We start from the raw sequence: 26,629 nt of genomic DNA, 5'->3' as shown, positions 1-26,629 counted from the left end.
TTCTTTCATGATCAATGGGACAACACCTTGAGCCTCTAATATAATAATATTGTGGTAATACTTTCGTTACAAGGAATGCAGCAGTTCAGGTCAACAGCCAACAATCCTCTTCTCTAAGGCAATTAGAATGGTCATTTAATGCTGGCCTTAAATGAGTTATAAAAAAAGATTAAATGTAATTATTTTGTAATTATTAAATGTATGTTATTTCTTCAGTGGTTTGAACGGGGCACGATTGCGCAAGCACATGGAGGTCCGCCAATGAGAACAGAGGGAAGAATTTAAAAAGAAGACAGATTTACAGAGTGGGTGACAGAGTAGGAAGGCTTTGGATCAATGGGGCTTTGGGAATAAGGGGTCAAGGCCAGGTAGGTTATCTGTTTAAAATAAAGACGGAAATTATGTGTGTGAGGCCGGTTTTCTGTGCTTGGTGTCAGATGTGGGAGGTCCTGGAGACCCCGGCTGACCACATCTGCACCAGATGCATCGAGCTGCAGCTCCTTAGAGATCATGTTAGGGAACTGGAGCTGCAGCTTGATGACCTTTGTTTGGTCAGGGAGAGTGAGGAGGTGACAGAGAGGAGCTGTAAGCAGGTTGTCAACCCCAGACCAGAGGAGACAGAGATTTGGGTCACAGTCAGGAGAGGGAAGGGCAAGAAGCAGGTGCTAGAGAGTACCCCAGTGGCTGTCCCCTTTAACAATAAGTATTCCAGCTTGAGTACTGTTGAGGGGGATGGCCTACCTGAGGGAAGGAACAGTGGTTGTGCCTCTGGCACAGAATCTGGCCCTATGGCTTAGAAGGGTAGGGAAAGGAAGAGCATGGTAGCAGTGATAGGGGATTCTATAGTTAGGGGGTCAGACAGATGATTCTGTGGACGTAGGAAAGAAACATGGATGGTAGTTTGCCTCCCAGGTGCCAGAGTCCGGGATATCCTGAAGTGGGAAGGTGAACAGCCAGAGGTCGTGGTATATGTTGGTACAAATGACATAGGTAGGAAAAGGGAAGAGGTCCTGAAAAAAGACTACAGGGTGTTAGGAAGGAAGTTGAGAAGCAGGACCGCAAAGGTAATAATCTCAGGATTACTGCCTGTGCCACGTGACGGTGATTGTAGGAATAGAGTGAGGTGGAGGATAAATGCATGGCTGAGGGATTGGAGCAGGGGGCAAGGATTGAGATTTCTGGATCATTGGCACCTCTTCTGGGGCAGATGTGACCTGTACAAAAAGGATCGGTTGCACTTGAATCCCAGGGGGACCAATATCCCGGCGGGGAAGTTTGGTGAGGCTATTGGGAGTGTTTAAATAAAAATGGCTGGGAGGTGGGAACTGAACTGAAGTGATGGAGGAAAGGGACGTTGGCTCACTAATAGAGAAAGCTTGGAGACAGTGCGTAAGGGAGGATAGGCAAATGATAGAGAAGGAATGCACTCAGAATGATGGTTTGAGATGTCTCTATTTTAATGCGAGAAGTGTTATGAATAAAGCGGATGAGCTGAGAGTGTGGTTACAGTGCTTGGAGCTATGATGTTGTGGCCATTACAGAGACTTGGATGGTGCGGGGGCAGGAATGGCTACTTCAACTGCTAGGCTTTAAATGTTTCAGAAAGGATAGGGAGGGAGGCAAAAGAGGTGGGGGTGTGGCGCTGTTGATCAGAGGTAGTGTCACGGCTACAGAAAAGGAGGAAGTCATGGAGGGGTTGTCTACAGAGTCTCTTTGGGTAGAAGTTAGGAATAGGAAGGGGTCAATAACTCTACTGGGTGTTTTTTTATAGACCACCCAATAGTAACAGGGACATAGAGGAGCAGATAGGGAGACAGATTCTGGAAAGGAGTAATAATAACAGGGTTGCTTTGGTGGGAGATTTTAATTTCCCAAATATTGTAGTGTATATGGATTTTAGCAAGGCATTTGATAAGGTACCCCTTGCAAGGCTTATTGAGAAAATAAGGAGGCTTGGGATCCAAGGAAACATTGCTTTGTGGATCCAGAACTGGCTTGCCCACAGAAGGCAAAGAGTGGTTATAGCATAGAGGCCGGTGACCAGTGGTGTGCATCAGGGATCTGTTCTGGGACCCCTACTCTTTGTGATTTTTATAAATGACCTGGATGAGGAATTGGAGGGATGGGTTAGTACATTTGCTGATGACTCAAAGGTTGGGGGTGTTGTGGATAGTCTGAAGGGTTATCAATAGTTACAGCGTGTCATTGATAGGACGTAGAACTGGGCTGAGAAGTGGCAGATGGAGTTTAGCCCAGATAAGTGTGAGGTAGTTTATTTTGGTAGATCAAATATGATGGCAGAATATAATATTAATGGTAAGACTCTTGGAAGAGTGGAGGATCAGAGGGATCTTGGGGTTCAAGTCCATAGGGCACTCAAAGCTGCTACACAGGTTGACTCTGTGGTTAAGAAAGCATATGGTGCATTGGCCTTCATCAATCATGAGATTGAGTTTAAGAGCTGAGAGGTAATTTTGCAGCTATATAGGACCCTGGTCAGACCCCACTTGGAGTACTGTGCTCAGTTCTGGTCACCTCACTACAGGAAGGACATGGAAAGCATAGAAAGGGTGCAGAGAAGATTTACAAGGATGTTGCCTGGATTGGGGAGCATACTTTATGAGAATAGATTGAGTGAACTCGGCCTTTTCTCCTTGGAGCGACGGAGGATGAGAGGTGACCTGATAGTGTATACAAGATTATGAGAGGCATTGATCGTGTGATTAATCAGAGGCTTTTCCCAAGGGCTGAAATGGCTAGCACAAGACGGCATGGTTTTAAGGTGCTTGAAAGTAGGTACAGAGGAGTTTCAGAAGTAAGTTTTTTACGCAGACAGTGGTGTGAGTGCATGGAATGGGCTGCCAGCAGCAGTGGTGGAAGCCGAAATGATAGGGTCTTTTAAGGGACTCCTGGATGGTTACATGGAGCTAAGAAAAATAGAGGGCTATGGGTAAAGCCTAGGTAGTTCTAAGGTAGAGACACGCTTGGCACAGCTTTGTGGGCCGAAGGGCCTGTATTGTGCTGTAGGTTTTCTATGTTTCTATGTAAGAATTCAGAGAATAAGAGCAATGTTTTTTTACAGATTTGTAGTCTGTGAAGCTATTGGTAAAGGCAGTAAATAAGTCAACATTAAATATGTTAAACCTTGTATTTTCCTGTGCTCTGATAATATTACAAGTGTACTATAATTTTTAAATATTCCCAGGCCACCTAGGCACATCACTTTAAAATAATGCTTTCAAATTAATATTTTTACTTGCAATATATCACTATGATAAAATGTAAAACTGAACATGGCAGTGGGGGTAGTTAAAGATGGGTGTAGTAATGACTGAGCTTGGAGTTGGGCTCAGGAACATTGGGGAAAGAGGCCAGTGTGAGAAGGCAGCATCAATGATAATGTGCGGGGCTGATCACAGGATTGGTGGTGGAGGGGTAGTAAAATGTGCAGTTTAAAAGCTGGACCTGCATTGAAGTAGTCAGTCCAATAATAAATGCAAAACGCTGGAGGAACTTAGCAAGTCAGGCAGCATCTATGGAAATGAATAAACAGTCAACATTTTGAGTCACGACCCTTCATTTTTACCGAGTTCATCCAAAATTTTATGTGTTAGTCAATCTGAGTTTGGTTGGTTTCCTTTAATGAAGAAGTACTAAAAACTGCCTGAGCTCTCCAGTAATGGCCTGGAGACTTGTATACATAAAAAAATATGCAAGATGAGCACTGTGTATGTGGCAATGACCTAGATTAAATTTATGGAACTGTGTGCATACAGAGTTCTGATCATGCTTAGTAAACAGGTCTTAGATAAAATTCAGTTGAGTAGCATGTTCAATTGTTAATTTCTGTCATAAACATTCTAGTCAATATAGTTTATATACGTATGCAGAAAAACAGAATTAATTGGGACATTTATCTTGAATCCAGCTTTAACGAGTACAAAACTGAACTACCACAGCCAAATCACCACCACTTTTCTCCATCCTTATTCCTTATCAGATTCCCATCATTGTCTCAAATTAGCATCTCATCTCCACTCTTTCCTTCCTCACCTGATTTCATCTGCCAGTCACCTCTTTCTCCACTAAAACTACCTATCGATTACCTGCTCTTGCCACCTCCCCTCTGGTTATCTTTCCTCTACACTTCAAGTTCAGGTGAAGTGTTTCACTTGAAACATTGACTGCCCATTTCTTCCCACAGACGTTGCCAGATTTGTAGAGTTCCTCTAGCAGCTCATTTTTAGCTACAGTTGATGAATTCTGTATAACTTTAAAAAATTATATTGGAGAGGATTCTTAGAAACAGGATTTACAAGCATTTGGAGAAGCATAATCGGCTTTGTAAGGGGCAGATTGTGTCTCATGAGCCTGACAGAATTCTTTGAGGAAGTGACAAAACATTGGGCAGAAGATAGAACATAGAACAGTATAGCACAGGAGCAGGCCATTCGGCCTGCAGTGTGGGGCATATATACTTTGGTAAGGCATTTGACAAAGTTCTACACAGTAGGCTCATTCACAAAGTCAGGAGGCATGGAACCTAGGAATGCTTGGATGTATGGATTCAGAATTGGCTTTGCTACAGAAGACAGAGCATGGTAGTAGATGGAGTGTATTCTTTCTCTGAGGTCAGTAACCAGTGGTGATCTACATAGAACTGTCTGGGGCCCCTACTCTTTGAGATTTTTATAAATAAAGTGAAAGGGTGGGTTAGTAGGTTTGCAGACAACATGTAGGTTGTTAGCGTTGTGGATTGTGTATAAGGTTTTTGTACGTTCAAAGTTCAAAGCAGATTTATTATCAAAGTACATATATGTCACCATATACAACCCTGAGATTCATTTTCTTGTAGGCATACTCAATTTGACAAGGTCCCTCACAAGAGACTCATCCAGAAAGTCATGAGGCATGGGATAAATGGAACCTTGCCTGTCTGGATAAAAAAAATTTGCTTAAAGGAAGAAAGCAGAGGGTAGTTGTGGAAGGAAAGTATTCTGCCTGGAGGTCGGTGACTAGTGAGTGCCACAGGGATCTGTCCTGGGACCCCTGCTATTTGTGATTTTTATAAATGACCTGGATGTAGAGGCGGAAGGATGGGTGTGTAAGTTTGCGGATGACACGAAGATTGGAGGAGTTGTGGATGGAGCTGCAGGTTGTCAAAGGTTACAAGAGGATATAGACAGGCTGCAGAGTTGGGCAGAAAAATGGCAGATGGAGTTCAATCCAGATAAGTGTGAGGTGATGCACTTTGGAAGGGCAAACCAGAAGAATGAGTACAGGATTAATGGTCAGTTACTTAAGAGTGTGGATGAACAAAGGGACCTTGGGGTTCAAATCCATACATCCCTCAAGGTCGCTGCACAGGTTGATAGGGTAGTTAAGAAGGCCTATGTGATGCTAGGCTTCATTAACAGGGGGACTGAGTTCTAGAGTAGAGAGGTCATGTTGCAACTCTACAAATCTCTGGTGAGATCACACTTAGAGTATTGTGTTCAATTCTGGTCACCTCATTATAGAAAGGATGTGGAAGCTATGGAGAGGGTGCAGAAGAGATAACCATATAACCATATAACAATCACAGCACGGAAACAGGCCATTCTGGCCCTCCTAGTCTGTGCCGAACTCTTAATCTCACCTAGTCCCACCTACCCGCACTCAGCCCATAACCCTCCACTCCTTTCCTGTCCATATACCTATCCAATTTTACCTTAAATGACACAACTGAACTGGCCTCTACTACTTCTACAGGAAGCTCATTCCACACAGCTATCACTCTCTGAGTAAAGAAATACCCCTTTGTGTTTCCCTTAAACTTTTGCCCCCTAACTCTCAAATCATGTCCTCTCGTTTGAATCTCCCCTACTCTCAATGGAAACAGCCTATTCACGTCAACTCTATCTATCCCTCTCAAAATTTTAAATACCTCGATCAAATCCCCCCTCAACCTTCTACGCTCCAATGAATAGAGACCTAACTTGTTCAACCTTTCCCTGTAACTTAAGTGCTGAAACCCAGGTAACATCCTAGTAAATCGTCTCTGCACTCTCTCTAATTTACCAGGATGTTGCCTGGTTTGGAGAACAAGTCATATGAAGCAAGGTTAGCAGAGCTGGGACTTTTCTCTTTGGAGCGTAGAAGAATGAGAGGGGACTTGATAGAGGTCTACAAGATTATGAGAGGTATAGATAGGGTGGATAGTCAGTACCTGTTTCCCAGGACACCAATTGCAAACACCAGAGGGCATATGTACAAAATTAAGGGAAGGAAGTTTAGGGGAGACATCAGGGGTAAGCTTTTTACACAGAGGGTTGTGAGTGCCTGGAATGACTTGCCAGGGATGGTGGTGGAGGCTAAAGCATTAGGGGTATTTAAGAGCCTCTTGGACAGGCACATGGATGAAAAAAAAATAGAGGGTTATGGGGTAGTGTGGGTTTATTACTTTTTTTTAAGGATATATGGGTCGGCACAACATGGAGGGCTGAAGAGCCTGTACTGTGCTGTAGTGTTCTATGGTTCCATGGTTCAATAAATTCATAATAGAATAATAGCTGAAACAGAATCAATGAAAGACTGCACCAACTAGCGTGCAAAAGGCAACAAACTGTGCAAGTAAATAAATAAATTACAACACGATATTGACTGGTTGCAGAGCTGGGCTGAGAAGTGGCTGATAGAGTTCAATCTGGAAAAATGTGAAGTGATTCACTTTGGAAGGCGGAATATAGGGTTTATGATAATATTCATAGCAGTGTGGTAGTACAGAGGCATCTTTTGGTCCATGTCCATAGATCCCTCAAGGTTGCTGCACAGGTGCATATTATCATTTGTCAAAATATTGAGTTCAAGAGCCACAAGGTCATATTGCAGCTCTGTAATGTCCTGGTTAGACCACACTTGGAGCATGATTCAGGTCTGGTCACCTCATTATAGGAAGATTCAGGAAGCTTTAAAGAGGGTGCACAGGAGATTTACCAGATTGCTGCCTCAATTAGAGAGCATTTCTTTTGAAGATAGGTTGTGAGAGCCAGTGCTATTTGGAGTGAAGGAGGATGAGAGGTGACTTGAATGAGGTGTACAAGATGATTTTTCCCAGGGCTAAAATGGATAATATGAGGGGCATAATTTTAAAGTAATTATAAGGGGAAATTTCAAAGGCAGATGTTTTTACACAAAAGGTGGTAGGTATGTAGAACATACCTGGGGTGGTGGTGTAGGCAGATACATTTGGGACATTTAAGGAACTCTTGGACAGACACGTGAATGATAGAAGAATGGAGGGCTATGGGGGAGGGAAGGATTAGATTGATCTTAGAGTAGATTAAGAAGTTGCAGTACCTTTGTGGGCTGAAGGGCCTGTATTATGCTGTAGTGTTCTATGTTCTATGGCCAGGAACAGGCCCTTCAGTTCACAATACCTGTACCAAACACAATCCCTATCCCTTCATTCGCTACATTTTCTCATGTCTAACGGCCCCTGAAACATCAGTATCTGTTTCCATCACTCACCTTAGCATCTCATTCTAGTTACCTAATACTGCGTGTATAATAACTCTCCTTTAAACTTTCTCTCTCACCTTAACTGCATGTTTTCTTGACTTGACAAGAAAAAGATATTGACTATGATCCTCAGAATTGTATAAACTTCCTTGAGGTCTCCCCTCAGCCTCTGACACTCCAAAGAAAACCATCCAAATTTGTCCAACCTTTCCTTAAAGTTCTTGCTCTCCAATCCAGGCAGCATCCTGGTAAACCTTTTCTGCATCCTTTCCAAAGCCTCCACATGCTTCCTGTGATAGGGTAACCAGAAATGCACACAGTGAAGCTGAAAATAAGATGTGTGTGTGTGTATATATATAAAATGCCTTTCCCAATCTCAGGACATTCCAATTAACGAATTGCATAAGTTTAAAATGTGATTACAATTGTAAAGCAGAAAATTAACCAACTAAACTTCCTTTGGCAAATGACACAAACATAAATACAAGAATGACCATTCACATTTATTTAGTAATTTTACTTGATATCACTTGATAAATGTCTTCTGCTCTAACACACATTAATATTACATCACATTTACTGTATGTCCATGCCAGAGGACAACTACAGGCTCATTATATTATCAGACAAATACAATGTTTACACAGGCAAATTTTCATTATGAGTGTGGGCAGAAGAAATCCCATTGAGAAAAGTGTCTGCATGAAGAAGAGGACAAGTAGCTCAAATGTTCAATTCTTGTTCTTCCTGAAGTTTTATTTCTTGCATTTAACTATTGCAATTAATAATCCTTTTCACTGTGGAAAAAGATCTTGGCGATTGTAGGGATAATTTACAGCGGATTGAAAAGCTTGAGCATATAGACATTAAGAAAGACGATGTGCTGGAGCTTTTGGAAAGCATCAAGTTGGATAAGTCTCCGGGACTGGATGAAATGTACCCCAGGCTACTGTGAGAGGTGAGGGAGGAGATTGCTGAGCCTCTGGCAATGATCTTTGCATCATCAATGGGGACAGGAGAGGTTCCAGAGGATCGGAGGGTTGCAGATGTTGTTCCCTTGTTCAAGAAAGAGAGTAGAGATAGCCCAGAAAATTATAGACCAGTGAATCTTACTTCAGTAGTTGGTAAGTTAATGGAGAAGATCCTGAGAGGCAGAATTTATGAACATTTGGAGAGGCATAATATGATTAGGAATAGTCAGCATGGCTTTGTCAATGACAGGTTGTGCCTTACTAGCTTGATTGAATTTTTTGAGGATGTGACTAAACACATGGATGAAGGTAGAGCAGTAGATGTAGTGTATATGGGTTTCAGCAAGGCATTTGATAAGGTACCCCATGCAAGGCTTATTGAGAAAGTAAGGAGGCATGGGGATCCAAGGGGACCTTGCTTTGTGGATCCAGAATTGGCTTGCCCACAGAAGGCAAGGAGTGGTTGTAGACAGGTCATATTTTGCATGGAGGCCAGTGACCAGTAGTGTGCCTCAGGGATCTGTTCTGGGACCCCTTCTCTTTGTGATTTTTATAAACGACCTGGATGAGGAAGTGGAGGAATGGGTTAGTAAATTTGCTGATGACACAAAGGTTGGGGGTGTTGTGGATAGTCTGAAGGGTTGTCAATAGTTATAGCATGTCATTGATAGGATGTAGAACTGGGCTGAGAAGTGGCAGATGGAGTTCAACCCAGATAAGTGTGAGATGGTTCATTTTGGTAGATCAAATATGATGGCAGAATATAGCATTAATGGCAAGTCTCTTGGCAGTGTGGAGGATCAGAGAGATCTTGGGGTCCAAATCCATAGGACACTCAAAGCTACTGCGTAGGTTGACTCTGTGGTTAAGAAGACATATGGTGCGTTAGCCATCATCAACCATGGAATTGAGTTTTAGAGCCGAGAGGTAATGTTACAGGTATATAGGACCCTGTCAGACCCCACTTGGAGTACTGTGCTCAGTTCTGGTTACCTCACTATAGGAAGAATGTGGAAACTATAGAAAGGGTGCAGAGGAGATTTACAAGGATGTTGCCTGGATTGAGGAGCATGCCTTACAAGAGTAGGTTGAGTAAACTTGGCCTTTTCTCTTTGGAGTAATGGAGGATGAGAGGTGATCTGATAAAGGTGTATAAGATGATGAAAGGCATTGATCGTGTGGATAGCCAGAGGCTTTTTCCCAGTGCTGAAATGGCTAACACTAGAGGGCACAGTTTTAAGGTGCTTGAAAGTAGGTACAGAGGAAATGTCAGGGGTAAGTTTTTTCTGCAGAGTGTGGTGAGTGCATGGAATGGGCTGCTGGCAATGGTGGTGGGGCGGACATGATAGGGTCTTTTAGGAGACTCCTGAATAGGTACATGGAGCTTAGAAAAATAGAGGGCTATGTAACCCTAGGTAATTACTAAAGTAAATACATGTTTGGCACAGCATTGCAGGCTGAAGGGCCTGTATTGTGCTGTAGTTTTTCTATGTTTTTATGTTTCAATTAATAACAAAAATTAAAGATTTGGAATGGCCACTTTTGTTGCTGATAACAAACCACCACTGAGACATTGTAAATAATTGCAGTAAACAGTGGAGGTAAAGATGTTGTCTCTGGGAAGATATCCATCAAGTCAGTTCCAAACACTGTTGTGTCTCATGTAATGTCGACATTTCTCAATTGTGAAAGGAAGTATAAGAAAATTGTATCATTCAAACTGTTTCTTTTCAAGTCCGAGAAATTCCAATGCATTTTTTGCGAGAAGCTTATCCTGTAAATGAAACAAATTTAAGATGAATATATGAAGGAATTTCAGCATTGTACTTTTTTTCTTAACAGTATCCATTTTTCTTGACACATACCTGGACTGCATTCAATCCCCTTTAGGCATACCTTGGCCCTTTTCTCTTGTGTATTTAATATTACAGTAGTATTTGAGTAATATTATAAATAAATTGTTTGATTAAGCATTCTTTGTTGCTTACATAATGTATTGCTGGTTATCTGTATTGATGGCATACATCATTGCGCCACATGATACGTGCATGCCTCGCTTACAATTTAAAAAAAGTTAGATTCACATTTAGGACTCTCATCTTTTCCCTTCACTTAGTTGAATGTTTTTGAGTTACAAAACATAACTCGTTCTATCCCCTTTCTACATATTTTGACTCCATTCTACCCCTTTGCTTCAGTCCCTTCACACCTACATCCACGACATTTCTCATGCTCTTGATCTCCTCAAGAACTTGCAATTCCCTGGCCTTGACCTGCTCATTTTCACTATGGATGTACAGTTCCTGTACATTTCTACCCCCCATCAGGAAGACCTAGAAGCTAACTGCCTGCTTCTTTCTCAATAAAAAAAACAACCATTTTCTCTCCACCACCACCGTCTGTCTGGTTGAACTGGCTCTCACCCGCTACAATTTCTCCTACGGCTCCATCCACTTTCTCCAAACTGAGGGGTTGTCGTGGACACCCACATTGGTGCTTGCCATGCCTACCTTTTTGTTGATTTGGTGGAACAGTCCATGTTCCAAGCCTCCCTGGTAAAGATTCCCAACTCTTTCTGCGTGATATTGATGACTATGTCGGAGCTGCTTCAATTTAATTAACTTGGCCACCAACGTCCACCTTGCCCTTAAATTCATGGTCCATTTCTGACATCTCTCTCCCCTTTCTTGATACCTCCATCTCTGGAGACAAACTGTCTATTGATATCTCTTACAAACTTACCTATTCCCATGACTATCTTGACTATACCTCTTTCCACCCCGTCTCCTATAAAAATGGCATTCCCTTTTCTCAGTTCCTTTGTCTCCACTGCATCTATTCCCAGGATGAAGCTTTCCTTTCCAGATGTCCTCTTTCTTCAAAGAAAGAGATTTTCCTTTCTCCACTATTGACGCCTCTCTCACTCACTCACATCTCCTCTATTTCCCGTCATCTGCGCTCAACCAATGCTCCCTTGTCCTTACTTAACTCCTCATAAGCCTCTACATGCAACATGTCACTCTCTGCGACTTCTGCCATTTTCAACAGGATCCTATCACCAAACACATCTTTACCTAGTCCCATTCTCTGCTTTCCACAGAGATAATTTCTTCCGTACTTCCCCTGCTCATTTGTCTCTCCTCATTAATCTCCCTCCTGGCATGTTTCTCTTCAAGTGACAGAAATCTGCACCTCCATTCAGGGCTTAAGGTCAGGTAGCACTTCACCTGCAAATCTTTTGAGGTCATCTGTTGTATCTGCTGCTCCTGATACAGCCTCCTTGACATAGGAGACAAAAGCAGCATTTTCCAGAGGCCAACCGTTTTACTTTGCATTTAATCTTATATCTAAAAGATTTGTGTCCTTTGAACTCTCCTTGTCAAAGGATAATGGAAGCTGTCTTTAAATATTTTTAAGTTAGAAATATTAGATTTCTGATAAGCAAGCTTATCAAGGATAGGTGGAATTGCTGAGGTGTGACAATCAGATCAGCCATGATTTTATTCAGTCACTGTGGTTGTATTTCTAAATCGTTAAATTTAAAAATGACATTCAATTTTAAAAATTCCAAATTAACGGCTTTGATATCACATGCCCATCTATTCTAATTAATTGGACATTTGAAGTAAATTAGCTGCAGAACAAATCCAAATGTGTGTTTATTAAATTTCCTCATGGGTGGACTGAAGCTAAATTTTGGCTGCAATCCAAAATCCAATTATTTTCTCACTTCCATCAGCAGCATATCATTCTTGGTGAGTACTTTTTCCTCTAAGCATTTGAGAGCTTGAATTGACAGTATGGGTATGGTAAGATGCACACTGGAAATCCTTGTAACGCTTCGGACAGTTTGTAAACTCAATATGTAGCAGGAATGGAAAATCAGTAGATTTCCCTAAGTATTAGTTACAGTTTCTTCATTGTAATTTTCAAAAGTTGTATGTCTTTACCTTTGATATCAGTCCCCCCCCCACAGTTAAAATGTGGTAAATTCTAATCCACTTGCATCTGAGCACACAATATAATCTGGCACTTGAGTGCAATACAGCAAGTGTGTTACACAATTGTCTAGAAATTCATCCTAACCTAGTTGGTCATAATAAGTGCACCACATTATTCAATTTATCAATGGAAAGAGTGGACAGCTTGTATCCATTGGAACTGAGGTTCTTCAGAGACACAATAATATGTATGATACGTCTATACAGTATGTTTAAAACAATGTATAAGAAATTAATTTCAAGACATTTATCTTTTGACTGACACTGACTAAATTTTGAAAATAGCCATACTTGAATTGTGATGGAGAGTGATTTTAAAATCTTTTAAAAACAATTATTTAAATTATATTTGTGATAACTCCTTATGTTCAAAATTAATTTGGATTTAGATTCCTAAAAAGACCTGAAATTTTAAGTAATTATTTGTAAAACATTTTGATTCCTGCCTGAAAACTGTGAAAACATGTTTTTTGATAAATTAAGGGAGTAGTTGGCTTCTAAAAGGAGTGCAGCAGGTATGCTCCAGGCTGTGAACTCAGCAATGATTTGCCCTGCTGTGTGATGAACTGAGGCTGAAGCTGTGGGTCTGCTCTGGGTTCTGGTCTACGTACTTACTTTCATTCTGAATGCTGTTGCTTGCTTTCATTGTCTGCATGATTTATATCTTTTTTTTCTCTCTCTCTGCACATTGGTCTTTTTAAAAATTGGGTTCTTATGGCTTTCTTGTGACTGCCTGTAAGCAGACGAATCCCAAGTTTGTATAATTTAAACATAATTTGATAATAAATGGACTTTGAACTTTGAAATGATTTGGGCTTTCAGTGTGCTCCAGCATCAGTGTTCTCCAGACCAGGTGAATGGATGCAATGGGACTTGAAATGTCTGAGAAGCCACTCCTAAAACTAACGTGAGGGGAGGATCTTCTGGAATGGATCAAATAGTGAGTTCAGAAGGGGTCCATGATCTTCTGGAATGGATCGAATAATCAACAACAACTTAGTAAAGGCAAATAAAACATGCAGGGATAACAGAGAGAAACATGGGAAACTGTCAAGCTGCCCATTTCTTTTTCTTTTTCATTGATCTGATTGGCCCGTTTTTCCTTTATAGTTAGCATGGACTAAGCCTCATTGAAGCTGACATGCAATATTTGTGCTAATGCACTTAGATTAAACATTAAAAATGTGGATCTCAGTGACAATCTTACTTTGAGTTCATTATCGAATTCTTCCATAGATTCAATAAGATTTCCAGGAGTTAGTTCACCCAGTGGGAATGGATAGTCTGTTCCCAGCATCACCTTATCCTGAACAAGGTAACATTTATTGAAATTAGTTAAGACATTTTCATACATTGTTATTTGTAATGCTGTGTAAGATGTACTTCAATAAAAGATTCACATTGAGTGACAAAATTTAGTGAGTACATTGAGTGTATTCTACTCACTTTTCCTATCACATCAACCAACAGCTTTAGTGCAAGTGGGTCATGCACTAATGCATCTGTGTAAAACCGGCCCAGGTATTTCCGAGGATTTATCTTGTTCTCTCTGGCACATAGATCAGGACGGACGTTATATCCATGTTCAATCCTGCCAATAGTATAAGGGAAGGTACCGCCTAAAGACAAATAATATTATTTTAAACATGACAAGTCTGCAGATGCTGGGAGTCCAAAGCAACACACGCAAAAGGCTGGGGGAACTCAGCAGATCAGGCAGCAGGCCTCAGTTTGGGCCAAGATGTCTTCAGGAATGGAAAGAAAGGTGGAAGGGGGAAATAATATATTTTTATTCATTTCTGTAAAATATCAATATTAAAGTGCTCTGGTACTTTCAGAATGTAAAATAAAATAGATTAGGAAACCTTCATGAAAAACAACATTTTTAATTCATGACATATTATACTTTAGTGTAATGAATTGAATTTACTTAAATCTTACATCTATCCAGCAACGTGAGGGAATAAAAATCTTTGCGTTATGACTCCATCACAATGTACAGACATGTGAATTTAAAAGTCTAATGGCTTGTAGAAAGAAGCTGTCCCATTGTTGGTCCTGGCTTTCATGCTGTGGTACCGTTTGCCAGATGGAAGCAGCTGAAACAGTTTATGGTAGGGGTGACTGGTGTCCCTGATGAACTTCCAGGCCTTGTTTACACACCTGCTGCTGTAAATGTCCACATTAGAGGGAAGGTCATATCTACAGATGCGCTGGGCTGTCTGAACCACTCTCTGCAGTGCCCAGTGATCAAGGTTGGTGCAGTTCCTGTACCAGGCGGTGATACAGCCAGTCAGGATGCTCTCAATGGTGCCCTTGTAGAAGGTCTTGAGGATCTGGGGGCTCATGTTGAACTTCTTCAGTCACCTGAGGTGGATGAGACACTGTTGTGCTTTTTTTTTTGCTACACAGCAGGTGTGTACAGTCCAGGTGAGCTCTTTGGTGATGTGTATATCAAGGAACTTGAAACTACTCACCCTCTCCAACTGCAGTCCCATTGATTTTGATGGTTAAGTTACTGGACAAGCAGTCAGAGTTCCAAAGCATTGCCCCAGAGACAACAATTTAAAACATTCCATGGCAACTGGGGAATTGAAATTCAAGTAATTAAATAAATCAGGAATTTAAAGTAAAGCCATTCTTGTCAAAGGTAACCATGAAATTACGGAAACTCTGGTTGGTTCACTAATGTCCTTTGGAGAAGGAAGTCTAATATCATTAGTCAGTCAGCCTTATGTGTGACCTTAGGGACAGTTAAGAATGATTAGTTTATGGTTTAGAGCAGAGGTTCCCAACCTGGTGTTCATGGATCCTTCAGTTAATGGTATAAAAAAGCTTGGGAACCCCCACTCTAAACCACAAACGGATCATTCTTACTGCCTCCTCGGTTCAAGGTTTTGACCTTTATGGAAACACATTATCGTATAGCTGGGACTTTTTACTCTGTAGCACAGGAGACTGAGGGGGTGATCTTTTAGATGTATATAAAATCATGAGTGACATGGATATGATGTGTGATCAGTTTTTTTCCCAAGCCAGGGGAATCTAAAACTGGACAACAAAGTTTAAGGTGAGAAGGGAAATATTTAAAAAGAGACCTGAGGGGCAACCTTTTCCTCACAGAGGGTGGTGGACTTGGAATGAGGTGCCAGACGAAATTGTAGAGGCAGGTACAGTTATAATGTTTAAACAAAACATTTGGGCAGGTACATGGATTGAAAATGGGAGCTAAATGCAGACAAATGGGACATCTTGATCAGCATCACTGAGTGGGGTTAAAGGATCTATCTCTGTGATTCATATGAAGAATGTTTTGCAAAGACTTCATTGATAGCAATTATGGAAATGTTGAAAAAATATTATGTATTGGTAAGAATAGTTGAAAATCCTTTTTTTTAGTTTAGCCTCAACTTCTTCATGCAATTTTTAACTGGCTTGAAAGTTTTTGACCCACCAAAGAATGATTAGGAAATTCAGCCATGAGTATGGAGACCCATTAACTTAGTTTGTCACTCATTGCATAGATGTTCCCTCGATATAACAGAGATTCATTCACCACTGGCCCTCCCATATATAACCAGATGTAATGCTTCTGGTTAATAGTGCACATTTAGAGTCATTTGGAACATATATAACATGCCATTCCACTATTGTTCTGCTCTGTGGAACACTATCTCACAGAAATTATGAATTCCTAGCGTTATCCATGATTATTGGTGCAAATATTGAGTGACACACACAAAATGCTGGAGGAACTCAGCAGGCCAGGCAGCGTCCATGCAAAAAAAAAGTTGTTTCGTGCCGAAGCCCATTTGAGTTATGGACATCTATGTGGGGGAAATGCTGTACAATTTTCCAAGTAAACACCTTATGGCTAGGTGAAGACTACAACACATCTATCCATGTTAAAATTGCCTATAGGTTCAACCTGTTGTTATATCATATGCACATTCAATCAATATAACAATGTTTTGGTTTGCCTCTTTCTTGAAAGAACAGTCATTCTGGGGCTAAAATCTGGAGTGACTTTGAAACAAAAGAACACAAGGAATAAGAACTCGGATAAGCCTTTCAGCCCCTTAAACCTGCTCTACAGTGAATCAACATCAAAGCTAATGTAATTCTGGCCTTGGCTTCATTTTCCTGGTTATCTCCATAACTCCAGAATCCAAAAATCTGTCATTTTCAGCCCTGAATGTGTTCTGTGACATCTCCCACTGTTCTGAGGCCACTTGTCAAGATAAATGCTGGGAGCTGGAATCTTGAAGCAGAGAGCACAGCTTGAAAATAACAAACTATCTCATTAATATGGAAATGTGGGGGGAGTTATTTTCTCCCAGTGAATCTTTGAAATTCTTATCTGTTTTGACAAAAACATCTCCCATTCTTTAAAACTTCAGTGTACCTGGGTATATGAGACTTCCATGTCTAAGGATTCTCATTCCTGACAAAGATTCAGTCAGTATTCATTGCATTAGATCAACAGTATATTTGTAATGGAAAGCAAATAGCAAGGCTTTTTTAATAATTTATGATATCATTACCTTATATTTATACTATTAACTAATCGACCTTCAGGGATTCTGGCTATCCTGCTGCATTATCAGATTTAAAGGAGATGGCCAGCCTGGGCATTGATCTACCGGTAATCCATGTCCTGAGCAATAAAATAACATTTAACTACGTAGTTAGGGAACAGGTTACAGATACTGTACCATTTCATATTCCTCCCTATTCTTCATATATAGCACTTTATGTGTGCAAGGGACCAATAATGGAGTGATTGGTTTTTATAGCAGGTGAGGCCTGTTGGGACTTTATGCACAACTTGAAATCACAGCAACAGTTATTTGTGGATTTGTTGATTTTAAAAACAACTGGTGTCTGTCAGAATTTTCTGCAGCACTTGAGATCACAGGAACAATGACATAGAGTCAAAGAGCACTACAACACAGTAAATGGCCCTTTGGTCCATCTAGTCAGTTGTGAACTGTTATTCTTCCTAGGCAGATCAACCTGCATTGGGACCATTACCTTCCATATCTCCCCTATCCATGTACTTATCCACACCTTCCTTAACCATTGAATTGAATTGAATTGACTCTATTACTTACATCCTTCACATACATGAGGAATAAAAATATTTACATCTCCATCTAAGTGTACAATATGCAATTTATAGTAATTTGTAATAAATAGTATGTAAACAGGACAGTCAGTATAACATAGAAGTACAGTTGTGTCAGCGTGAGTTAATCAGTCTGATGGCCTGGTGCAAGAAGCTGTCCCAGAGCCTGTTGGTCCTGGCTTTAATGCTGCGGTACTGTTTCCTGGATGGTAGCAGCTGGAATAGATTGTGGTTGGGGTGACTTGGGTTCCCAATGATCCATTGGGACCTTTTTACACACCTGTCTTTGTAGATGTCCTGAATAGTGGGAAGTTCACATCTATAGATGCACTGGGCTGTCCGCAGCACCCTCTGCAGAGTCCTGCGATTGAGCTAAGTACATTTTCCATACCAGGCAGTGATGCAGCCAGTCAGGATGCTCTCAATTGTGCCCCTATAGAAATTTCTAGGATTTGGGGGCCCATACCAAACTTCTTCAACTGTCCGAGGTGAAAGAGGCGCTGTTGTGCCTTTTTCGCCACACAGCCGGTATGTACAGACCACGTGAGATCCTTGGTGATGTGTATGCCGAGGAACTTAAAGCTGTTCTCCCTCTCAACCCCAGATCCATTGATGTCAACCAAACCTGCATCCACCACTTCCACTGGCAGCTCATTCGACACTCACAACCTCAAGGTTCCCTTTAAATAGTTCAGCTTTCACCCTCAACCTGTGACCTCTGGTTCTAGTTTCACACATTAGTGGAAAAAGCTTGTTTGCATTTACCCTAAATAAACCCTTCATAATTTTGTAAACCTCTACCAAATCTCCTCTCATTCTCCTAAACTCAGGGAATAAAATCTTAATCTTTTCATCCTTTCCCCATAAATCAGGTCATCAAGTCCTGGCAATATCCTTGCACAGTTTCTCTGCACTCTTTTAATCTTATTTACATCTTTCTTGTAGGTAGGTGACCAGAACTGGACACAGTACTCCAAATTAGGCCTCACCAATGTCTTATACACTTCAACATAACTTCTGTACCCAATACCCTGATTTATGAAGGCCAATGTACCAAAAGCTTGCTTTATGGCTCTATCTACCTGTGACACTACTTTGAAGGAATTATGGATCTGTACTCCCAGATCCCTTTGTTCCAGTACATTCCTCAGTACCCTACTACTCACTTTTCAAGTACTACACTGGTTGGTCCTCTCAAAGTACAAACTTCGCACTTGTCTGCATTAAATTCCATCCCCTATTCTTAGCCCAGTTTTCCAGCTGGTCGAGATCCTATTGAAAGCTTTAATATCCTTCCCAGTTTGGTGTCATCCACAAATTTGCTGATTGAGTTACCTACACTATCATCCAGATCATTGATAAAGATGACATACAACAATGGACTCAGCATTGATCCCTGAGGCACACCACCAGTCACAGGCCTTCAGTCAGAGATGCAACCATCTTTTACCACTCTCTAGCTTTCCCCACAAAACCAATGTCTAATCCAATTTGCTTCTTCATCCTGAATGCCGAGCAACAGAAGCTTCCTGACTAGCCTCCCATGCAGGACCGAGTTGAAGGCCTTTTTGAAATCCACCACCTTGCCTTCATCAACTTTCCTGGTAACTTCTTCAAAAAACTCTGTAAGGTTGGTTGGACATGACTTACCATGCACAAAGCCATGTAGACTATCCCTACTCAGTCCCTGTCCTAGAATTTCCTGGCTTTTCTTTAGAGCATTTCTTGAACAACAGAACAACATTAGCTATCTGCCAGTTCTATGGCACCTCATCCATTGCTAAGAATGTTTTAAATACCATTGCTAGGGCCCCTGCAATCTGTGCACAAGCCTTCTACAAGGTCAGAGGAAGCACCTTGTTTGGTCTTGGGACTTATCCATCCTAATAATATAAGGATGGTTTTGATGGGAGAATTTAACTTTTTCTTAGCGCAAGGAAGTTTAGATGGGATGGAGTTTGTTAGGTGTGTTCAGGAAGGTTTCCTGACACAATATGTAGATAAGCCAACTGGAGGAGAGGCTGTATTTGATCTGGTATTGGGAAATGAACCTGGTCAGGTGTTAGGTCTCTCAGAGGGGGAATATTGTGGAGGTGGAGAACACAGTTCTGTCTCCTTCACCATAGCGCTGGAGAGGGATAGGAGCAGACAATTTGGGAAAGCATTTAATTGGAGTAGGGGGAAATATGATTCTATTAGGCAGGAACTTGGGAGCATAAATTGGGAGCAGATGTTCTCAGGGAAATGTACAGCAGAAATGTGGCAAATGTTCAGGGAATGTCTGCATGGAATTCTGCATGGGTATGTACCATTGAGGCAGGGAAAGGATGGTAGGGTTAAAGAGCCATGGTGTACAAAGGATATAGAAAACCTCATTAAGAAGAAAAGAAAAACTTATGAAAGGTTTAAGAAACTAGGTACTGTTTGAACTTTAGAAAATTACCAGGCTGCTAGGAAGGAACTTAAGAATGGAAGTAGGAGAGCCAGAAGGGGCCATGAAAAGGCCTTTGTGAGCAGGATTAAGGAGAACCCCACGGCATTCTACAAATATTTACTTCAGTATTCACTATGGAAAAGGATCTTGGTGATTGTAGCGATGACTTGCAGTGGACTGAAAAGCTTGAGCATGTAGATACTAAGAAAGAGGATGTGCTCGAGCTTTTGGAAAGCATCAAGTTGGATAAGTCACAAGGACTGGATGAGATGTACCCCAGGCTACTATGGGAGGTGAGGGAGGAGATTGCTGAGCCCCTGGCAATGATCTTTGCATCATCAATGGGGACAGGAGAGGTTCTGGAGGATTGGAGGGTTGTGGATGTTGTTTCCTTATTCCAGAAAGGGAGTAGAGATAGCCCAGGAAATTATAGACCAGTGAGTCCTACTTCAGTGGTTGGTAAGTTGATGGAGAAGATCCTGAGAGGCAGGATTTATGAACATTTGGAGAGGTATAATATGATTAGGAATAGTCAGCCTGGCTTTGTCAAGGGCAGGTCGTGCCTTTACAAGTCTGATTGAATTTTTTGAGGATGTGACCAAACACATTGATGAAGGAAGAGCAGTAGATGTAGTGTATATAGATTTCAGCAAGGCATTTGATAAGGTACCCTATGCAAGGCTTATTGAGGAAGTAAGGAGGCATGGGATCCAAAGGGACATTGCTTTGTGGATCCAGAACTGGCTTGCCCACAGAAGGCAAAGAGTGATTGTAGATGGGTCATATTCTGCATGGAGGTCGGTGACCAGTGGAGTGCCTCAGGGATCTGTTCTGGGACCCTTACTCTTTGTGAATTTTTATAAATGACCTGGATGAGGAAGTAGAGGGATGGGTTAGTAAGTTTGCTGATGACACAAAGGTTGGAGGTGTTGTGGATAGTGTGGAGGGTTGTCAGAGGTTATAATGGGGCATTGATAGAATGCAAAACTGGGCTGAGAAGTGGCAGTTGGAGTTCAACCCAGATAAGTGTGAGATGGTTCATTTTGGTAGGTCAAATATGATGGCGTAATATAATTTTAATAGTAAGATTCTTGGTAGTGTGGAGGATCAGAGGGATATTGGGGTCTGAGTCCTTAGGACGCCCAAATTAGCTGCACAGGTTGACTCTGTGGTTAAGAAGGCATACAGTGTATTGGCCTTCCTCAATCGTGGAATTGAATTTAGAAGCCGAGAAGTAATGTTGCAGCTATATAGGACCCTGGTCAGACCCTACTTGGAGTACTGTGCTCATTTCTGGTCGCCTCACTACAGGAAGGATGTGGAAACCATAGAAAGGGTGCAGAGGAGATTTACAAGGATGTTGCCTGGATTGGGGAGCGTGCCTTATGAAGACAAGTTGAGTGAACTCAGCCTTTTCTCCTTGGAGCGACGGAGGATGAGAGGTGACCTGATAGAGGTGTATAAAATGATGAGAGGAATTGATCTTGTGGATAGTCAGAGGCTTTTTCCCAGGGCTGAAATGGCTGCCACAAGAGGGTATAGGTTTAAGATGCTGGGAAGAAGGTACAGAGGAGATGGCAGGTGTAAGTTTTTTATCCAGAGAGTGGTGACTGTGTGGAACGGGCTGCCGGCAATGGTGGTGGAGGCAGGTACGATAGGGTCTTTTAAGAGACTTTTGGATAGGTACATGGAGCTTAGAAATATAGAGGGCTATGGGTAACCCTAGTAATTTCTAAGGTAGGGACAGGTTCGGCACAGCTTTGTGGGCCAAAAGGCCTATATTGTGCTGTAGGTTTTCTATGTTTCTGTGTTTCTAGTATGTGAACCATAGAACCATAGAACATTACAGCACAGAAACAGGCCTTTTGGCCCTTCTTGGTTGTGTCAAACCATTTTTCTGCCTAGTCCCACTGACCTGTACCTGGCCCATATCCCTCCATACACCTCTCATCCATGTACCTGTCTTAAGTTTTTCTTAAATGTTTAAAGTGAGCCCGCATTTACCACTTCATCTGGCAGCTCATTCCACACACACACCACTCTGTGTGAAGAAGCCCCCCCCCCCAGTGTTCCCTTTAAACTTTTCCCCCTTCACCCTTAACCCATGTCCTCTGGTTTTTTTCTCCCCTAGCCTCAGTGGAAAAATCCTGCTTGCATTCACCCTATCTATACCCATCATAATTTTATATACCTCTATCAAATCTCCCCTCATTCTCCTACGCTCCAGGGAATGAAGTCCTAACCTATTCAACCTTTCTCTGTAACTCAGTTTCTCAAGTCCCAGCAACATCCTTGTAAACCTTCTCTGCACTCTTTCAACCTTATTAATACCCTTCCTGTAACTTGTTGACCAAAACTGCACACAATACTCCAAATTTGGCCTCACCAATGCCTTATACAACCTCACTATAACATTCCAACTCTTATACTCAATACTTCGGTTTATAAAGGCCAATGTACCGAAAGCTCTCTTTATTACCCTATCTACCTGTGATGCCACTTTTAGGGAATTTTGTATCTGTATTCTTAGATCCCTCTGTTCTGCTGCACTCCTCAGTGCCCTACCATTTACCTTGTATGTTATACCTTGGTTTTTCCTTCCAAAGTGCAATACCTCACACATGTCTGTATTAAACTCCATCTGCCATTTTCAGCCCATTTCTCCAGCTGGTACAGATCCCTCTGCAAGCTTTGAAAACCTTCCTCACTGTCCACTACACCTCCAATCTTTGTATCATCAGCAAATTTGCTGATCCAATTTACCACATTATCATCCAGATCATTGATATAGATGACAAATAACAATGGACCCAGCAGTGATTCCTGTGGCACACCACTAGTCACAGGCCTCCACTCAGAGAAGCAATCCTCCACTACCACTCTCTGACTTCTTCCATTCAGCCAATGTCTAATCCAATTTACTACCTCACCATGTATACCTAGTGACTGAATCTTCCTAACTAACCTCCCATGCAGAACCTTGTCAAAGGCCTTACTGAAGTCCATGTAGACAACATCCACTGCCTTCCCTTCATCCACTTTCCTTGTAACCTCCTCGAAAAACTCTAATAGATTTGTTAAACATGACCTACCACGCAGAAAGTCATGTTGACTCTCCTTATTAAGTCCCTGTCTATCTTAGTACTTGTAGATCCTATCTCTTATATTTACCTACTACCGACATCAAACTTACTGGCCTATAATTTTCCGGATTACTTTTAGACCCTTTTTTAAACAACAGAACAACATGAGCTTTCCTCCAATCCTCCGGCACCTCCCCCGTAGATACCAACATTTAAAATATATCTGCCAGGGCCCCTGCAATTTCAAAACTAGTTTCCTTCAAGGTCCAAGGGAATACCCTGTCAGGTCCTAGGGATTTATCTACTCTGATTTTCCTCAAGATAGAAAGCACCTCTTCCTCTTCAATCTGTATAGGTTCCATGACCTCACTACTTGTTTGCCTTATTTCCATTAACTCCTGCCAGTTTCCTTAGTAAATACAGACGCAAAAAACCCATTTAAGATCTTCCCCATTTCTTTTGGTTCCATACATAGCCAACCACTCCGATCTTCAAGAGGTCCAATTTTATCCCTTTCTATCCTTTTGCTCTTAATATACCTGCAGAAGCTCTTTGGATTATCCTTCACCTTGACTGCCAAAGCTACCTCATGTCTTCTTTTAGCCCTCCTGATTTCTTTCTTAAGTATTTTTTTGCACTTTTCATACTCCTCAAGTACCTTATTTGCTCCCTGTTTCCTATACCTATCATACATCTCTCTCTTCTTCTTTATCAGAGTTCCAATATCCCTAGAGAACCAAGGTTCCTTATCCTTATTCACTTTGCCTTTAATTCTGACAGGAACATACAAACTCTGCACTCTCAAAATTTCTCCTTTGAAGGCCTCCCACTTACCAACGACATCCTTGCCAGGGAACAACCTGTCCCAATCCACACTTTTTAGATCCTTTCTCATTTCTTCAAATTTGGCCTTTTTCCAGTTTAAAACCTCAACCCGAGGACCAGATCTATCTTTATCCATGATCAAGTTGAAACTAATGGTTGTGATCACTGGAACCAAAGTGCTCCCCTGCACACACTTCTGTCACCTGTCCTAACTCGTTCCCTAATAAGAGATCTAATATTGCATCTTCTCTAGTCGGTACCTCTATATATTGATTTAGAGAATTTCCCTGGACACATTTTACAAACTCTAACCCATCTAGACCTTTAACAGTATTGGAGTCCCAATCAATATGTGGAAAATTAAAATCCCCTACTATCACAACTTTATGTTTCCTGCAGTTGTCTGCTATCTCTCTGCAGATTTGCTCCTCCAATTCTCGCTGACTATTGGGTTGTCTATAATACAATCCCATTAATGTGGTCATACCTTTCCTTTTCTCAGCTCCACCCATATGGTCTCGGTAGACAAGCCCTCTAATCTGTCCTGCCTGAGCACTGCTGTAACATTTTCCCCGACTAGCAATGCCACCTCACTACCCTTCATCCCCCTGCCTCTATCACATCCGAAACATTGGAACCCTGGAACATTAAACTGCCAGTCCTGCCCCTCCTGTAGCCCAGTTTCACTAATGGCTACAATGTCATAATTCCATGTGTCAATCCACACCCTCAGCTCGTCAGCCTTCCCCACAATACTCCTCGCATTGAAATAGACACACCTCAGAAGATTATTACCACCACACACAACCCTTCTATTTGTGACTTCGCATGAAACTTTAACGTCATTTATTTTCACCCCGCTCCACTAACTACTCTGGCACTCTGGTTCCCATCCAGAGTGAAGAGCAAGAGGATGAGCCGTGTGAGAATAGGACCAATAAGGTGCGACAGTGGAAATATGTGCATGGAGTGGAGGAGATAGTAAATGACTTAATCAATACTTTGCTTCAGTATTCACCAGGAAAAAAGACCTTGACAATTGTGGGGATGACTTACAGCAGACTGAAATGCTTGATCATATAGACATTAAGAAAGAGGATGTGGTGGAGCTTTTGAAAAGTATTGTTAGATAAGTCACCGGGACTGGATGAGATATACCCCAGGCTGTGGGAAGTGAGGGTGGAGATTGTTGAGCCACTTGTGATGATCTTTACGTTATCGATAGGGATGGGGGAAGTACTGGAGGATTGGGGGGTTGCAAATGTTGTTCCCATGTTCAAGAAAGGGAGTAGAGATAACCCAGGAAATTATAGAACACTGAGTCTGACTTCAGTGGTGGGCAAGTTGCTGGAGAAGATCCTGAGAGGTGGGATTTTTTTGGAGAGACATAATCTGATTAGGGAGAGTCAGCATGGCATTTTCAAGGGCAGGTCATGCCTGACGAGCCTGGTTGAATTCTTTGAGGATGTAACAAAACACATTGATGAAGGTAGAGCAGTGGATGTAGCGTATATGGATTTCAGTAAGGCAGATAAGGCTCCCCATGCAAGGGTCCTTCAGAAAGTAAGGAGGCATGGGATCCAAGGAGACCTTGCTTTGTGGATCCAGAATTGGCTTGCCCACAGAAGGCAAAGGGTGGTTGTAGATTGTTGATATTCTGCTTGGAGGTTGCTGACCGGTGGTGTTCATCAGGGATCTGTTCTGGGACTCCTCCTATTTGTGATTTTTATAAATGACCTGGATGAAGAAGTAGAAGGGTGGGTTCGTAAATTTGCTGATGACACAAAGGTTGGGGGTGTTGTGGATAGTCTGGAGAGTTGTCAGTAGTTAGCTGAGAAGTGGCAGATGGACTTCAACCCAGATAAGTGTGCAGTGGTTCATTTTGGTAGATCAAATTTGAAGACAGAATATAATATTAATGTTGAGACTCTTGGCAGTGTTGAGGATCTGAGAGATCTTGGAGTCCATGTCCATAGGACACTCAATGCTGCTGCGCAGGTTGACAGTGTTGTTAAGAAGGCATATGGTGTTGGCATTTATCAACCATGGGATTGAGTTCAAGAGCTGTGAGAACTACAGTATGTATGTTACAGCTATATAAGACTTTGGTCAGACCCAACTTGAAGTACTATGATAAGTTCTGGTCACCTCACTACAGGAAGGATGTTGATACTTTAGAGTGCAGAGGAGATTCACAAGGATGTTGTCTGGATTGGAGAGCATGCCTTATGAGAATAGGTTGAGTGAACTTGGGCTTTTCTCCTTGGATTGATGGAGGATGAGAGGTGAGCTGACAGAGGTGTATAAGATGATGAGGGTCATTGATCGTGTGGATAGCCAGATGCTTTTTTCCCAGGGCTGAAATAGCTAACATAAGGAAGCGTAGTTTTAAGATGCTTGGAAATAGGTACAGAGGAGATGTCAGTGGTAAGTTTCTCACACAGAGAGTGGTGGGTGTGTGGAATGCACTGCCACCGGCAATGGTGGTGGAAGCAGATACAATAGGGTCTTTTAAGAGCTTCTTATGTAAGGGGTTTCTTCTTTTATGTTACTGCTAAGGCTAATAAAATGGCTTCTTGTTATGTTAACTGCTGAGAAAGTGCTTCTCTCGCGCAGCTTGTTTGGGTTATAATTACTGATAGAGAGAATTGTATTCATTTGTTAACCAATTGGGATAGATGTTACTC

The 26,629-nt window shown here is 41.7% G+C and overlaps 1 protein-coding gene and 1 long non-coding RNA gene across 3 annotated transcripts in view; one reads left to right on the top strand and one right to left on the bottom strand.

Annotated features, from left to right (window-relative positions):
- The window catches only part of LOC140728613 (uncharacterized), an 82,224-nt gene that overhangs the window by 37,987 nt on the left and 17,608 nt on the right, over positions 1 to 26,629 (top strand). The window lies entirely within an intron of this gene.
- acmsd (aminocarboxymuconate semialdehyde decarboxylase) overlaps positions 7,983 to 26,629 on the bottom strand; it is a 115,953-nt gene continuing 97,306 nt past the window's right edge. For both annotated transcript variants that reach the window (XM_073047612.1, XM_073047611.1), the window contains 3 exons: positions 13,919 to 14,091; positions 13,680 to 13,778; positions 7,983 to 10,245 (listed from right to left, as the gene is read on the bottom strand). In XM_073047612.1, the coding sequence (XP_072903713.1) occupies positions 10,183 to 10,245; positions 13,680 to 13,778; positions 13,919 to 14,091 (335 nt within the window). In that variant the 3' untranslated portion in view covers positions 7,983 to 10,182. The remainder of the gene's footprint in view (positions 10,246 to 13,679; positions 13,779 to 13,918; positions 14,092 to 26,629) is intronic.

This window comes from Hemitrygon akajei, chromosome 5 (assembly GCF_048418815.1).
Source record: "Hemitrygon akajei chromosome 5, sHemAka1.3, whole genome shotgun sequence".
Lineage (NCBI taxonomy): Eukaryota > Metazoa > Chordata > Chondrichthyes > Myliobatiformes > Dasyatidae > Hemitrygon > Hemitrygon akajei.
This window is presented reverse-complemented; position numbering and strand designations above follow the sequence as displayed.